The sequence below is a fragment of the Protopterus annectens genome, chromosome 13.part0 (assembly GCF_019279795.1).
Source record: "Protopterus annectens isolate FY-2018-M chromosome 13.part0, PAN1.0, whole genome shotgun sequence".
NCBI lineage: Eukaryota > Metazoa > Chordata > Ceratodontiformes > Protopteridae > Protopterus > Protopterus annectens.
In genome coordinates this window covers 1203667946-1203684019 of record NC_056747.1, presented here as the reverse complement: position 1 = coordinate 1203684019, position 16074 = coordinate 1203667946, and the positions used below count along the sequence as shown (strand labels likewise).

Below are 16074 nucleotides of genomic sequence, written 5' to 3'. Positions count from 1 at the left end.
ACATCCCACCCCCACCCCCATTAGGGAAACAACTGTAAATAGTTTATCCAAAGCCAACTTCACGCTTCTTAAGACAGAAGTGGCAAACTTCACGACACCCATGCAGACGGACAATAGAGGTACAACTGCTGAATCCTACACAAATGCACTTTATAAGCACTTACACGAGTGCATGGATCGTGCAATCCCTAACAGAACAAAGATGCTATCCTCCAAGAAAAAAGGAAGCCAATCTGGTGGTCCCCTGCCATAAACAAACTCTACAAGAGAAGAAAGAAACTGTTGCAAAAAAGATTAAAATCCCATGATTGGAGGAACTCCCTGGTAAGCTTCAGTAAGAAGCTGAGATCCCTCATAAAATCCAACAAAGCTAGTTACGTAAACAAAATTGCCACTGATTCTAAAGATAGCCACAAAGCATTCTATAGCTATGTCAAGAATCTCAATGGCAACACTCAGATCTGCTCTGAGTTACAGCACAATGGCACTAAACATACAGAACCAACTGATATTGCCAACATCCTGGCAGATTGGTTCAGTGCTAACTTTAACCCCCTCTCATCCCCTAAAGGGCCCATCTCTGTACCGGAAGAATGTAAAGTTCCTGTAATCATGGCTACACAGGTAAAAAACACACTCTCCAAAGCCAAGAACACAGCATCCATGGGACCTGACAACATCCCAGGATGCGTTCTACATGAACTACAGAACGAACTGTCAGCTCACCTAAGTACCATGTTCAATCATAGCCTTACCTTAGGCTTTGTGCCCATTGAATGGCGCACAGTGACGGTCATCCCACTCCACAAAGGAGGAGCCACAATGGACCCCGGAAACTACCACCCCATTAGCCTGACAAGCCTGGTCTGCATGGAACATATCATCGTGGAACTTATAAATAGTGACATTGGTACAGTGACATTGGTAATCTCCGAACTCTGGACCCCACCCAGCTCGGGTTTGTAAAAGACAGATCATGTTTCTTAAACCTGATAGACTTCTTTGAAGCAGTCACCAAAGCTGTAGATGAGGGTAAGTGGTTCACACAGCCTATCTAGATCTTCCCAAGGCTTTCGACACATTCCCCCACTCTGGAATTATAGATAAACTCACTAAACTAGTTATAAATCCCTATGTCACAAGATGGGTTGCCAACTGACTCACTGACAGAACCCACACTGGGAAAGTAGCAGACTCCAAATCTGACTTCAGACTAGTGACAAGTGGAGTAGTACCACAGAGTTCAATCCTGGGTCCTCTTCTGTTTGGTATCTACTTCTCTGAAGTACAGGCTAACACAGAAGGTCTTTGTCTAACGAAGTTCGCAGATGACTGAAAACTAGGAGCCATAATCAAAACTCCTAATGATGTGGACATCCTACAAAGCGGCCTCACTGAGACAGATGCCTGGTGTCAAAGCCATGGCCTCAAGCTCAGTGCAAAACGCGCATTGTCATCCCTTTTGGTAAAAACTCTGTACCCATGAACTACCACATAGGCGGTAGTCTACTTAACACTGAAAGTGTGATAAGAGACCTTGGGACACATGTGGACAGTAATCTCTCCTTTGATAATCACATCGCCACAGTAATCAGGAAATCCTTGTACATGGCACACCTCATCACAAAAGGTTTCTCACCCAGGAAAAAAGAGGTCATTGTTCCCCTCTACTCGTAACTTATTAGACCCATTATAGAATACAGTGCCCCTTTTGGTATGTACCTCACAAGACATCTACAGCAACTGGAACGGCTGCAGAAATACCTCACAAAGAGGATTACTGGCCTCAAACAGATGCTCTACGGAGACCGTCTCAGAAAACTCCAGCTTTACTCCGTCGCATATCGCCTACTCAGAGGCGATCTCTGCCTAACATACAAAGCTATATTAAACCCAGAGCTGTTGGACATGCTCCACTTAAAGAAATCTCTATCCCTCCAAGCTACACGCTCTAGGGACCTAAACCTTGTCACAACAATAAACAGAACATGCTAGAGGGATAAATTCCTGTCCCAGAGACTTCCCATACTCTGGAACAAACTACCTATCTATATCAAACAAAGCTCCTCATTAGCACTCTTCAAGAAAAATCTTGATGACTGGATGGGAGATAGGAAATTCACCCCGGGGATCACTTCTGTGGCTCTGCTCGACAGGGGCACAGGAAAATTATTTTCTTGGGTGGCGCAAGCCAGGGTACCTTTTTGGATAGGCTTATATAGGCCCTAGGGCCAATAGCCTAGTACCTACCTATGAACCTGTGAACCTATGAAATGTATAATTTACAGTATGTTCTAATACTCTAGGCTATCTACATTGTCTTGCTGCATTTGCCCACACTGTCATTTTGTTGAGTGGGTTCTTTACTGCTCTGGAGCTGTGTCTGTGTGTGTGTGTGTGTAAATCGATATATACACATATATCTATATCTATATCTATATATATATATATATATATATATATATATATATATATCTATATATAATGTATATATATGTATATACACACACACACACACACACACACACATATATATATATATATATATATATATATATATATATATATATACACACACATACATCCATACATATGTATATATGGGTCTATATCAGATTATCGAAGCCCCCCTGCACCCCACACGTGGGGGTACACCCCCCGCCACTGTTTAAATATATCAACTCCGAGATCGCGCTGCAGTGTAGGAAACGAAAATCTTCAGTTTCTGCACTGTATTGCACTGAAGTGCGATCTTGGAGTTGGTATATTTAAGTAGCAGGGGGTGTGAGGGGTGCAGTGGGGCTTGCCTTCCTGCTTATACCCTTTTGTTTTGTTTTTCAGATGTTTTTATAGGGATTCGAGGTTTTACTACTTTGATCACTAAAGTTCGATGTTTAGTGATTCGAAGTAGTAAAACTTCGATAATCTGATATAGACCCATATATACATATATATATATATATATATATATATATATATATATATAGGCACATACACTCATATATATATATATATATATATATATATATATATATATATATAAGTAGAGAGAGAAGAGATAAAATTACAAATTAGTTTTTATACATGTGTATATGTGCATTCCTAAATGATTCTGCAAAACATTTTCAGGATTACTGACAACTTAAAAACAGATAAACTGTTCAGATTCTATAGTGTATCACATCTTTTAAATTCCATCAGGGAATCCATGTCATTTAAAGTGCCTCAGCTCTCAGCACATTTCCCTTTGATACTGAAAGATCAAAACATTGTGGATTCTATTCATACTTCAGATGCTTGGATTCCTTTTGTAGTACTGGAGCTGCATAAGATGGGTGCTGTATCCCTGACTGTGCCATTCTTTGGATGAGACATTAAACCAAGATCCCATCTGCCTGAGTTGGTGGTAGCTCAAGTGGCTATAGAAGACTCCATAACATTTGCTGAAAAGAGAAGAGGAATTTCCATGATGTCCTGACCAAGTTTCCCTTAGTAAGAATACTACCTTGTGTCTCCCCAGAAAGTAGTAGTCCATAAGCCTAGTTGAAGTACCCTTGTAAACAGAATGTAAATAAAAAATTTTTTTACTTTATTGCTATGGAGCAAAGATGTTAAAAGTAGATGTAATGATTGGTTACTGTATTAAATTCGCACATTGAATGGTGATGTGTGTTATCGTGACATAAAATATGTTGATAAGTAAAAATATCCACATCCTAGAATGCATAACCATATTTATCACACTTGCGTGCATTTGTGTGTGTGTGTGTCTATACATATACATATATATATATATATATATATATATATATACATATATATATATATATATATATATGGATCTACTTCAGTAGATCAAACTTTTAAATGTTCGAAGACAATATGGCCGAGACCATAACATCGAACATTTAAAAGTTTGAAAACTGAAGCAGAAAAAAAAACAAAACAAAGCTAAACCTGCGTATCGGGGGGGGGGGTGCGGGGCGGTCAAGCCCCCCTGCACCCCCACAACCCCTGCTACTTAATTATACCGACTCCGAGATCGTACTACATTGCGGAAAAGGGAACTCTTCCCGTTCCACACTGTACGCAGATCTCCATTCAATCTGTTCGAACTTTTAAAAGTTCGGTCATATGGTCTCTGCCATATGAGGTTCAAACTTGTAAAGGTTCAGTCTACTGAAGAGGTCCCATACATACATACATACATATATATATATATATATATATATATATATATATATATATACATACATGCACACGTATATACACGCATATATGTACACATGGAGAGATGCATGCATATGTGTGTGTGTGTGTGTTTGTAGACTTATTTTTAACAGAACACACTGGTTGCTCTGTTACCTGATGCTTTCAGATACCTTAAAAGTGAGGGTAACTGTAACAAAGGTAGTTTGCAGGTGATGTGGGAGAAGTATTTAAGGTATAAACCTGCCAAGCAAAAGCTAAAAAAAGGAAGTACTGATATCATGAGAGAAAGCAGGGGGTAACCATGTAAAAACTGTATATTTTATAACTGTTCGTTATAAGGAAGTGTTGAACCTTTGTCTTATAGGTTCATAGATAAGTACTAGGCTAACTGCCCTTGTGGGCCATTGTAAGAGTAGCCAGTTTTCCCTTTTGCTGCTTGAACTAACCCAACCCATTTAGTGTTTAGATTGGCCTTGCGTATCCCATGGTCAGTAATTATAAACTACCCCTACTAAGAATAACTGGGTTAATACCACAGATAATTTGAGGGTACCCATGCATGGGATAAAACATTTAGGAGCTGCCTTTGTTCATTACTAGTAGGGAGCAGTCCTGGGGGTGTAAATGTTCAGTTTCTCATCCAAAGATCCAAGTTGCACTTAAATGCAGACAGAAATGAGCTTTGTTTTAGTGAAGTGAAGAGTAAGTCAGTGATGCACTAATAATATTTCTCCAGTTTTGCTTCAGTTGCCATTGGAGAGTGTTTTTTTTGTTGGTTGGTCTATTTTTACCACTATTGGGTGAATTTTCATGTGTAATTGGATCTATGTCTATTGATTGGCATGCTGCAAGACTGAACCGCAAATGATTGATCCCAGGATATTCATCCCTCACTAAAGCAAAATCTAACACATCAAAAATTAATACATTGCAAAGGAAAAAACACCAGTTTCCTCTTGCGATCTAGTAAAAAAAAGTCTTTAATACAAATACCAGACCTAGTTTGTCTTAATCCTTGTAGTGTAACAGAAAGGGTTTTTCTAAGGTGAGGTGCAGGCTTACGGTTAGGAGGCATTAGTATAGTGGACAGGGATGTGCTAACCTTAGCAGTAACACAGCACTTTACCTTAGAAAAATCCTTCCCATGACAGTATCACTACACAAGGCAGAAACACACACCCCATGCATCAGTACTCACACTCAACATTAATTCTATCCCCTTACTTAAAACTAACAAAGTACTTGCACTCATTCCCTATAGTATATGTTTCACCTTTCCTAACTCCAACCAGTTAATACTTGCGCACACACTCACCCCTCAATCCCACAATGGCTTCTACAAATCCATCTTTCGACATTCTTAACATTTGGCCACACACAAATTCAAACGGTCACGCACTTGAACATTTTGCACCCACACTCTCTTATTTCACTGAAGTATGCATTCAACAAAAGGAATTCATAAAATGGGGACAGAATTTGTGTTGTGTATGTGTGTTGATGCATGTGATGTAAGTTTCAACCTGTGTACTATATATGGAACATATACACAGACATAATCATACTTATGTGTGTGCATATGGGTATATATATATATATATATATATATATATATATATATAGACACGTATATGTGTGTGTGTGTGTGTGTGTGTGTGTATATATATATATATATGTATATATACACACACACACACACATGTATGCATGTATATGTATGTATGTATATATATATATATATATATATATATATATATATGTATATGAATGTCAAAAACGTTTTCAGCTTTATCTACTACACCCTTAAAAAAAAAAAAGACATGCACTCACACTGCAGGTTGTAATAAATAATGTTTCATGAAAATGTAGTTTTCCAGTTGATCACCAAACATCATATAAAAGACGTACCTTCTAGGTGTAATAAAAGCAGACAGTAAGACTACATTTTTTACCACTCTGCTCTAACAGACCTTGCCATTATGGCTCCCTATTGAAATGTCAACATTTGAGATAGTGAGTGTTGATATGTCAAAAAAAAAAGCTGAGAAGTATAGGAGAAGATTCAATTTCAAATATTGCTTTTTTCCTTTAAACTTATATTCTTTGCAGGGAAGTAAGCTCCCCACCCATATATATGTAGTAACTCTTCAGATCTCCATACTTCTGAGAAAGGGGAATATTCCTAGAAATGGCCATTTTGGACTTTGTATATGTAAGTCTGTTTATTCGGCCATTCAGTCTCAGTGTTTCAGGCGTCAGTCTAGCAACTCCTGACATTTTAAGTGGTTATCTGCCATTACACCTCATCATCCTGCTAGTTTCCGTTATGTTTAAGTTGTTCCACTGCCAGAATATGGCTATAATGGATTTTGTGTTTTGGGACAGAAAATGCATATGTTTCATTTAGAAGTAAAAGAAATATTTCTATGAACAGTTTATAAGGAGCATTTTTATTTCGTTTTTCTGTGGCATGTTATCATCTTCAAACTGCATTAGGACATTTTCTTAAAATAAGGCTAAGTGCTGATTATTGTTCAAAAAATTCATAGTGTGTGTGTTGTATTTCCTCAAATGCACACCAGACTCAGACCTGACTGTTCTACATATTCCTGCTTTAGATTGTTTCCTACTTGCTGGATTTACCTGAGAAAGATGAAGAAGAAGTCGAGCGAGCACAAATTAACAGTTTTGACAGCCTCTGGGGAGAAACAGGTAATAATTGCTTAAGGTTGCTTATAGTATTATTTTTGTTTTAGTCATTTGCTTTTCGTAAAGTACATTATTCAGTGAGCTATCAAATATGTACACACTGGTTTTAAGATAGCATTTTTAATTTGTAGTAAGAACTTAATCCATGCCTTTGCTATTACTAACTACACATGTAGTACATTTGAACAAGTGCAGCCTATACAACAGCTCCTGTGTTCACTACTTTCAGCAGGGTTGGCCATATTGGTTAAGATAAATGAGGTTAAATAACTTAAATCAGCAATGTTTAATTGTAGCAGTACTCAATTATATATGGCCTTAGTTATTTGCTTGTCATTGAAGGACCCAGCCACAGCTCATAAGGCATAACAATGTATCCAACACTCTAGTCATAGGTGACTCTATAGTCAGGCACACTGATGTTCTACTCACCAGGCTAAACAAGGAGAAAGTTACTGTCAGTTGCCTGTCTGATGCCAGGATCCGCCACATAACACACGCAGGTCACTCCACAACAAATACAAATATGACTATGTCATTGTCCATGTTGGTGTGAATGACCTAAGACGTACCTCCCTGGACTACATAAAAAGAGACATGGAGGAGCTCTCCGATCATGTAGCCCAGGCAGGTATGACCCTAGCCCTGAGGAGCATCCTGCCATCACCCAGAATGATACCACAGTACAAGGACAAAATGATTGACTTCAACAATTGGCTAAGCTTCTGGTGTCATTCTAAGGGGATCCAGTATCTGTCTGCCTGGGATGACATGATCGACAGACCACGATGCTTTGCCAGAGATGGCCTGCACCTGTCACCCTTGGGATTCCGGATACTGGCTAAGGCTCTTGCCACTCCTATGGTGCCTTTTTTAGGCAAGGTTCAAATGACAAATTCACCACTGTAACAGGTACAAGCAAGCAAAATCTGAGAGTAATACTACTCAATGCTTGAAGTCTAAACCTCAGAATGCAGTCACTTGAGGCACTCCTTAAAATGGAGAACTTCGACATCTATGCAGTGACAGAGACCTGGATCAAGGCTCCAGAGAGCACCCCTGCATTACCAGGCTATAATTCATACCACACCTTTCGGCCACCTGACCTGGACCGAAGCACTAAAGGTGGAGGCATGTCCATATTCATTAAGGATATCCACACCTCCAGGCTAGTTGCTCAGCATAATGCATCCGAGATTATCCAAGGGCAACTAACTCTGGGCAACACTGTAATCCAAATTCTAGCTTGCTACACATCCCCCACCATGCCCCAGCATTCCCACTCCTCATTTCTTGATAGACTGGAAAATATTAGGGTACAACCTAACACCCTAATATTGGGTGATTTCAACTACCCCACCATTAACTGGGAAAACTACTCATGTACCAACTCTTTTGCTTAACGTGTTCTGGAATTCATAAAGTCCAATGCCTTGGATCAACTTATCCACACCCCCACCAGGGGCAGCAATATCCTAGACCTGGTCATTACCAACATGGGCGACTGGTGTTCCACACTAGAGGTCAATTCCTCGTTGGTCAGATCTGACCACAAGCTAATCACCCTAGACATCCACATCCCACCCCCCACCCCCCACCCCCCATTAGAGAAACCACCGTAAAAAATTTCTACAAAGCCAACTTCATGCTTCTTAAGACAGAAGTGGCAAACTTCACGACACCCTTGCAGATGGACAATAGAGGTATGACTGCTGAATCCTACATACATGCACTTTATAACCACTTTCACGAGTACATGGATCGTGCAATCCCTAACAGAACCAAGATGTTATCCTCCAAAAAAAGGAAGCCAATCTGGTGGTCCCTTGCCATAAACAAACTCTACAACAGAAGAAAGAAACTGCTGCAGAAAAGAGTAAAATCCCATGATTGGAGGAACTCCCTGGTCAGCCTCAGTAAGAAGCTGAGATCCCGCATAAAATCCTCCAAAGCTAGTTATGAAAACATATCGCCACTGTTTCTAAAGACATCCACAAAGCATTCTATAGCTATGTCAAGAATCTCAATGGCAACACTCAGATCTGCTCTGAGTTACAGCACAATGGCACTAAATATACAGAACCAACTGATATTGCCAACATCCTGGCAAATAGGTTCAGTGCTAACTTTACCCCCCTCTCACCCCCTAAAGGGCCCATTTCTATACCGGAAGAATGCAAAGTTCCTGTAATCAAGATTGCACAGGTAAAAACCACACTCTCCAAAGCCAAGAACACAGCATCCATGGGACCTGACAACATCCCAGGCTGCGTTCTACACAAACTACAGAACAAACTGGCACCCCATCTAAGTACCATGTTCAATCATAGCCTCACCTCAGGCTTTGTGCCCACTGAATGGTGCACAGTGACTGTTATCCCACTCCACAAAGGGGAATCCACCACGGACCCCGGAAACTACCGTCCCATTAGCCTGACGAGCCTGGTCTGCAAGGCCATGGAACGTATCAACATGGAACTGATAAACAGACATTGGTAATCTCCAAACTCTGGACCCCACCTAGTTCGGGTTTGTAAAAGGCAGATCATGTCTCCTAAACCTGACAGACGACTTTGAAGCAGTCACCAAAACCATAGATGAGGGTAAGGTTGTTCACACAGCCTATTTAGATCTCGCCAAGGCTTTCAACACCATCCCCCACTCTCGAATTATAGATAAACTCACTAAACTAGGTATAAACCCCTATGTCACAAGATGGGTTGCCATCTGGCTCATTGACAGAACCCACACTGTGAAAGTAACAGACTCCAAATCCGACTTCAGACCGGTGACAAGTGGAGTACCACAGTGTTCAGTCCTAGGTCCTCTTCTGTTTGGTATCTACTTCTCTGAAGTACAGGGTAACACAGAAATTCTTTGGCTAATGAAGTTCGCAGATGGCTGCAAACTAGGAGCCATAATCAAAACTTCTAACGATGTGGACATCCTACCAAAGGGCCTCACTGAGACATATAGTTGGTATCAAAGCCATGGCCTCAAGCTCAATGCCAAAAAGTGCATTGTCATCCCTTTTGGTAAAAAATCTATACCCATGAACTACCACATAGGCGGTAGTCTACTTAACACCGAAAGTGTGATAAGAGACCTTGGGACACAGGTAGACAGTAGTCTCTCCTTAGGTAATCACATCACCACAGTAGTCAGGAAATCCTTCTACGTGGCACACCTCATCACAAAAGGTTTCTCATCCAGGAAAAAAGAGGTAATTGTTCCCCTCTACTCATCACTCATTATACCCATTATAGAATACATTGCCCCTTTTGGTATGTACCTCACAAGACATCTACAACAACTGGAAAGGCCGCAGAAATACCTCACAAAGAGGATTACTGGCCTCAAACAGATGCCCTACGCAGATCGTCTCAAAAAACTCCAGCTTTACTCCGTCGCATATTGTCTACTCAGAGGCTATCTCTGCATAACATACAAAAGCTATGTGAAACCCAGAGCTGTTGGACATGCTCCACTTAAAGAAATCCCAATCCCTCCTCTAGGGACCTAAACCTTGTCACCACAATAAACAGAATGTGCTTGAGGGATAGATTCCTATCCCAGAGACTTTCCATACTCTGGAACAAACTACCTATCTATATCAAACAAAGATCCTCATTAACACTCTTCAAGAAAAATCTTGATGATTGGATGGGAAATAGGAAATTCACCCCGGGGATCATTTCTGAGGCTCTGCTCGACAGGGGCACAGGAAAATAATTTTCTTGGGTGGCGCAAGGCAGGGTATCTTTTTGGCTTGGCTTATATAGGCCCTAGGGCCAATAGCCTAGTACCTACCTATGAACAATTAAAGTGAAGCATGACATATGCTGCTTTACGTGCTACTCATTACGCCAAGCTAATGCATTTATTTGAATACCTGCTCAGTCAGCCCTTCTTGGATTTTTCTTTATTCTCATGAGACCTTGACTTGTACACAGGATAGTTCCAGTGGTATTCTTTCCTGGAAGCTCTGAGATTATTACAGTGGAAGTTAATCCTCTTGGAATATACCTGAGAATAGGATGATGTATAAAATGCATATCAATTTTTAGATCAGTTTGAGTGCTTTCAGCTTTTCTTTTTACATTGTAGATGGCAAGAATAGTATATATGTGAAAAAAAATTTGATGCTAAGGTGAAGAATTTCTCTTTGTATAATATAGTATTCAGCCTTTTACCTCTGGTCAAGCTGTTATATTCAGTAAAGAATGTCGGTCATTATCTTTGTAGTTGGGAAGGGTTATTTTTATTGTATTTGCTTAATTGTAGGCCAGACAGGTAAACTGGTCCAAAGGGACCTTTTCTTTCAGGACCCAGGCCGAAGATATACATAGACTGAGTTAAACATTCAAATTACAATAACTGTCAAAATAAAGGCAGTTTGTTTTCAATACAAGTCAAACAAGAGAACTGTTAAAGTTCTAGTAAAGGATTAGTGGAGAGAAAAAAGAACTTATGGCACTGTGTGGGCTAAAATTTAAAATAATAGAACTACAACATAAAAAACAGTTCTGTTATATTGATATCAGATTTGCTACCTGTCACATAAATTTATGAATAGAGAAAAGTCCATATCCTGCACTCCTTTCACATGTAAGATGTCCATCATTGATGAATGTTACAGTATTAATTACATATGGGAAGTATCCTGCTACAGAATGAAACAAATCAAAAATCTTGGAGAAGGGTGAATCTTGATCATCGTCCTACTCATTTAACCTTCTTTTTTGCTGGAGGGCAAGATCCCCACCACGTCCACCCCATGAACTTTCCAAGTTGCCCATATCTTGGAGAAAATTGAATATTCTGGGAAATGGCTATCTTTGACGTTTGGTATATATAAGCCCATTTTTTTGGCCATCCATTCATGTCTGTGTTTCAGGACTCACTCTAGCAGGTCCTGACATTTCAAATGGTTACTGTGTGAAAATCTTCAGAGCTTTCTTGCAGCCAGAATGAACAGTGAGACTTTGCTTTTGCTTCATTGTGTCAGCCATATGTCCTTTGCCAGTTTCCATTGGAAATGGGTAGACAAGTATCCCCATTGGGAAAACTTCCTCTTTTCTTCTTTTTTCACTAAAGCATTGTTTCATGTTAATTGGAAGGGGTACCTGTGAGTATGGGAGGCAGTCATAACTGTAAAGTGTGTTTCATTTGTCAATCTTCTGTGCCTAAAACATTAAGGACTTCCTTATCTCTCAAAATATACTTGGAAAAACAGGGACTCAGGGTGCTTGCATATAGGGTAGGATGGCCTTCGAATCTTCCCAAATGGTTATCTTTCAGCAGCCGAGAAAGAAGCTTAAAATGTCAAAGCCCAAAGCTTCTGTTGTTGGTAGGACTTGGACATCTCTTGATGACCCTGTAACCTGTCCTTGGTTTTCTGCTGCTGTTGTGACTCTTTTAGATGCCAGTAAGGCACATCATTTAAGCATGACTTTCTTGACTGAGCAAATGGCCAGTTTTACTGGTAAGTGGGAACTACAGCTTTTTGTATGTGTGGTACATAAAAACATACCTCACGTTTTGGTCTGAGAAGTTGTTCCAGGTCACTTATTGAGGTTCATCAGGGGATTTTGTCTGTTATGTTCAGGCTGATGTTCTAAGAAAAAGAAACAGAAGACCAAACATTTTTTGCCTTTTGCAACTCCTACTCCTAAAGATCCCCAGATGGAGTGGTATGTCTTCTTTCAGGGACTTTTTAAGGCAGTCAAGTCCCTAAAGCCTCCTCGGTTCTTCACTCCTCCTTTTTCTTCCCCTTCACTTCACAAGCAAGATAGAGATTCCTCTTCTGAACAGGAAGATTCAGAATCTGAGGTAGATTCTCTAGCTTATTCCTCTGACATCTATTCACCAGTTGTGTTTGAATTGGAGAATGAAGATATTATGTCTTCAAAATCACCTTTAAGAGGAGCTTTCCTTTAGAAAACCTGTTTTGAAAATATTCCTGCACTTTCAGTGGGAAGGGAAGCAGATGTCTGATGTACAGAAGTGGTCCATTAGTTTTATAAATGTGAATCTGCAAGCCTTCTGTTACCCCTCCAGTCTTAAGAGACTTTTCAGAATGTTTTTGATACTGCTTCTTTAAGCCAGGAATCTCAGTCAGCAACATGCAAGAAAACTGACAGGTTTTACAAGGTTCCAGACACACTCAAATGCCTTTATAAAAATCCTTCTTCAGACTAATCAATGACTTCTATGGAATCTGACAAACCCACCAAGTTGCTTCCATCCTATATTGCCTTACCCAGTGATGAAATTAGTAAGGCAGTATAGAATATGGATAAGTACAGAAAGAAGGTGTACACTTCACTATCAAGCCTGCATGGTGAGATATGAGAGGCTAAGAAAGGAGTTGCAGTAGCAAAGAACAGGGCATCTCAGGAGGTGACACAAAGAAACTGTATCAGGTTGCAAGACAAAGACAGAAAAGCATAAAGAAGATAGTCAAACAGCCTTCAAAAGGGATGCCAGCAACAGCCTGCTCACCAGTCCACAGGACATCAAAGGCAGATGGAAGCAGTATTTCCATCAGCTTCTGAATGAAGAAAACCCCACTGAAAGTGTACTGCTCCAGACACAGCCTACAGTGAGAGAAGAGGAATAGCCCATCACAGAAGAACAACAGCACTAAGGAAAATGAAGTTATGGAATGCATCAGGCTCAGAAGAGGTCACAGCAAATATCCCAGATGACTGGAGAGTAAGCATACTCATGCCAATGTACAATAACTTAGGGGACATCCACACCTGTGGACAGAAGTATCAAACTCTTGTCACAATGCATTAACATTCTGGAGAGGGTGATTGTTAAACAGTAGCAGTGGAAAGTAAGGTGGGAGATGAACAGTTCAGATTCAAATCAGGATGCAGCACAACTGACCCAATGTTTGCAGTGAGACAGTTAGTTGCGAAGAAGCTAGAGATGAGAAAGAGAGTCCATCTAGGCGTTCATAGACTTGGAGAAAGCATGTGACAGGGTCTCATGAAAGCTCATTTGGACAGTCCTGCAGTGGTTTGAAGTTCCAGAAACATTGGTAGAATTGGTGCAGGCTGTGTACAGGGACCCATTGACTCAAGTATGAACAGCGACCAGTCTCACAATAGGGTTCCCAGTTAGAGTGGTATGCATCCGGGTTCAGCTCTGAGCCCACTGCTGTTCATGCTGATAATAAATTACATTGACAAGCAAGTCAGAGGGGACAGGTCAGCAAACTTGCTGTACGCAGATGATATGACATTACAGGTAGACAATGAGCAAGAACTTCAGCAATGGATAAGGGAATGGAATGCAAAACTTGAAGGAACATGGGTTGAAACAGAGATAAGGCAGCGGTAGTGGCAGCAAATTGGGGAAATCAGAAGAAGCTGAGACTTTGAGATCAAAGGAAAGACAGTGGAACAGATTAACAGCTTCAGCTATCTGGAAGGGGTGGTTGAGGAGAAGGGAAGTCTGAATTAAGATGTCAGAGCTGGAATAAGAGGGGCTACAGCCAACTGGCATAGAGTGATAGATGTAGTGTACGACAGAAGATTGCCAGAGAAGCTGAAAATGAAGGTTTACAAATCAGTGGTGTGACCAGTACTTCTGTATAGTACAGAAACCTGGGCAGTAAAGGCAGAGCAGATGAGAAAGATGGAGATGATGGAAATGAAGTGCCTGAGATGGGTGTTAGGATGCACACTATGGGACAGATGAAGAAATGAAGACATAAGAGCAGAAGCCAGAGTAGCTCCAGTTGCAGATAAGGTCAAAGAGAACAGATTATGCTGGTTCAGGTACGTGTGTAGAAAAGCAGAAGACAATCTGGTGAAGAAGATTTGGGACAGACAGGAAGAAGGCAAGAGGAAATGAGGGCATCCAGCAAAGAGGTTGATGGATTGTGCGAGAGAAGATCTGTGACAGTCAGGCATGAGTGTCAAAGAAGGCAGGAGTGAGACATTGAATCGAGAGAGATGGTAACAGTTAACACACCACACCAACCCCATTTAGAAAATGGGAAAAAGGGGATTGATGATGATGAGGTATCCATATTATCCATTGTGGGAGACTTGAATAAGCTGCTGTCAAACATAAGTGAATTAGATAAAACGTTGTGGTATTTTTGCTCAATTATGCTACCCAGGTAGTTTAAAAATGCTGTCAGGATGCTGCATATGCATATTCTAGAGCTGCAGTTATGGGCCTATTTTAAGGAGATGATCTTGGTTTAGGCTGTAGTCTTTACTTGAAGATGTCAAGTTCAGGTTATTGGATCGCCCATGGATAGGAAGTTTCTTTGGGTGCTGCTTCTGAAAATGTTAAAGCCAGAAAGAGGGAGATAAAATTATGCGTAATTTTAAACAGATATTTTTTCTCCTTTCTAAAATTTCCTGAGGAAGTATCCTTCCAAGGCTTACCTCTTTTTTCAAAAAGAACAGAAAACGCAGCCAAAAGGTAAAAAGTTCTCCAAAAAAATATTCCAGGAAAAAATTAAAGCCAGACTTCAAAAAAAAAAAAAAACAAATGGTACTTTTCTAGACAAGGTTCAATTTGTGACCATCTTCCTCAGTGCCCCCCCCCCCCCTACACACACACCTCAACATATCCTGTCTTACTCTGTCAAATAAACTTTCTCATTCCTTCCCTGTATGGTGACTGATTACTTGAGCCCAACATGACCTTAAAGGAAAGATCCACCTTCTCCTACAGTTTAACTCAACTGTTAAGGTTGCTTTTCTCCCTACAGTATGATTCCAGTATTGTGTAGGTACCAGAAACCTGTCTGTACTTTATAAAACATTCATTTCTTTACCTTGGAATCAAAGGAAGGGAAAGACCTCCCACTTTTTTAATCTTAACTTCTCACATAATTTGTAGAAGAATTTGTCTATGCCTCCATGACATATCACAGACCCAAACAAATCTGTAGTCAAGTACTACTGACAATCAAGTAATTAGTCTTGCTGATGTCAGGAGCGCAGCAACTGTCTTTACTGCAGAAAGAGAACTTGCACCGATTCGCTGTTGCTTCCAATTTAGCCATGGCTTTCATAGCAAAACACAGCAATTAGGTCAGTCAGTGGTTCAAAGGCTGTTATCTCTTCTGACAAATTTACATAAGCAGCATCCCAGTATTGAAATGCTAAGTTTTAAACC

At 40.3% G+C, this 16074-nt stretch overlaps 1 protein-coding gene across 1 annotated transcript in view; it reads left to right on the top strand.

Moving 5' to 3' along the window:
• Positions 1–16074, top strand: part of TANC2 (tetratricopeptide repeat, ankyrin repeat and coiled-coil containing 2) — a 2676984-nt gene that overhangs the window by 2228142 nt on the left and 432768 nt on the right. Inside the window, exon 17 of the mRNA XM_044055212.1 lies at positions 6831–6924. Within this exon, the coding sequence (XP_043911147.1) occupies positions 6831–6924 (94 nt within the window). The remainder of the gene's footprint in view (positions 1–6830; positions 6925–16074) is intronic.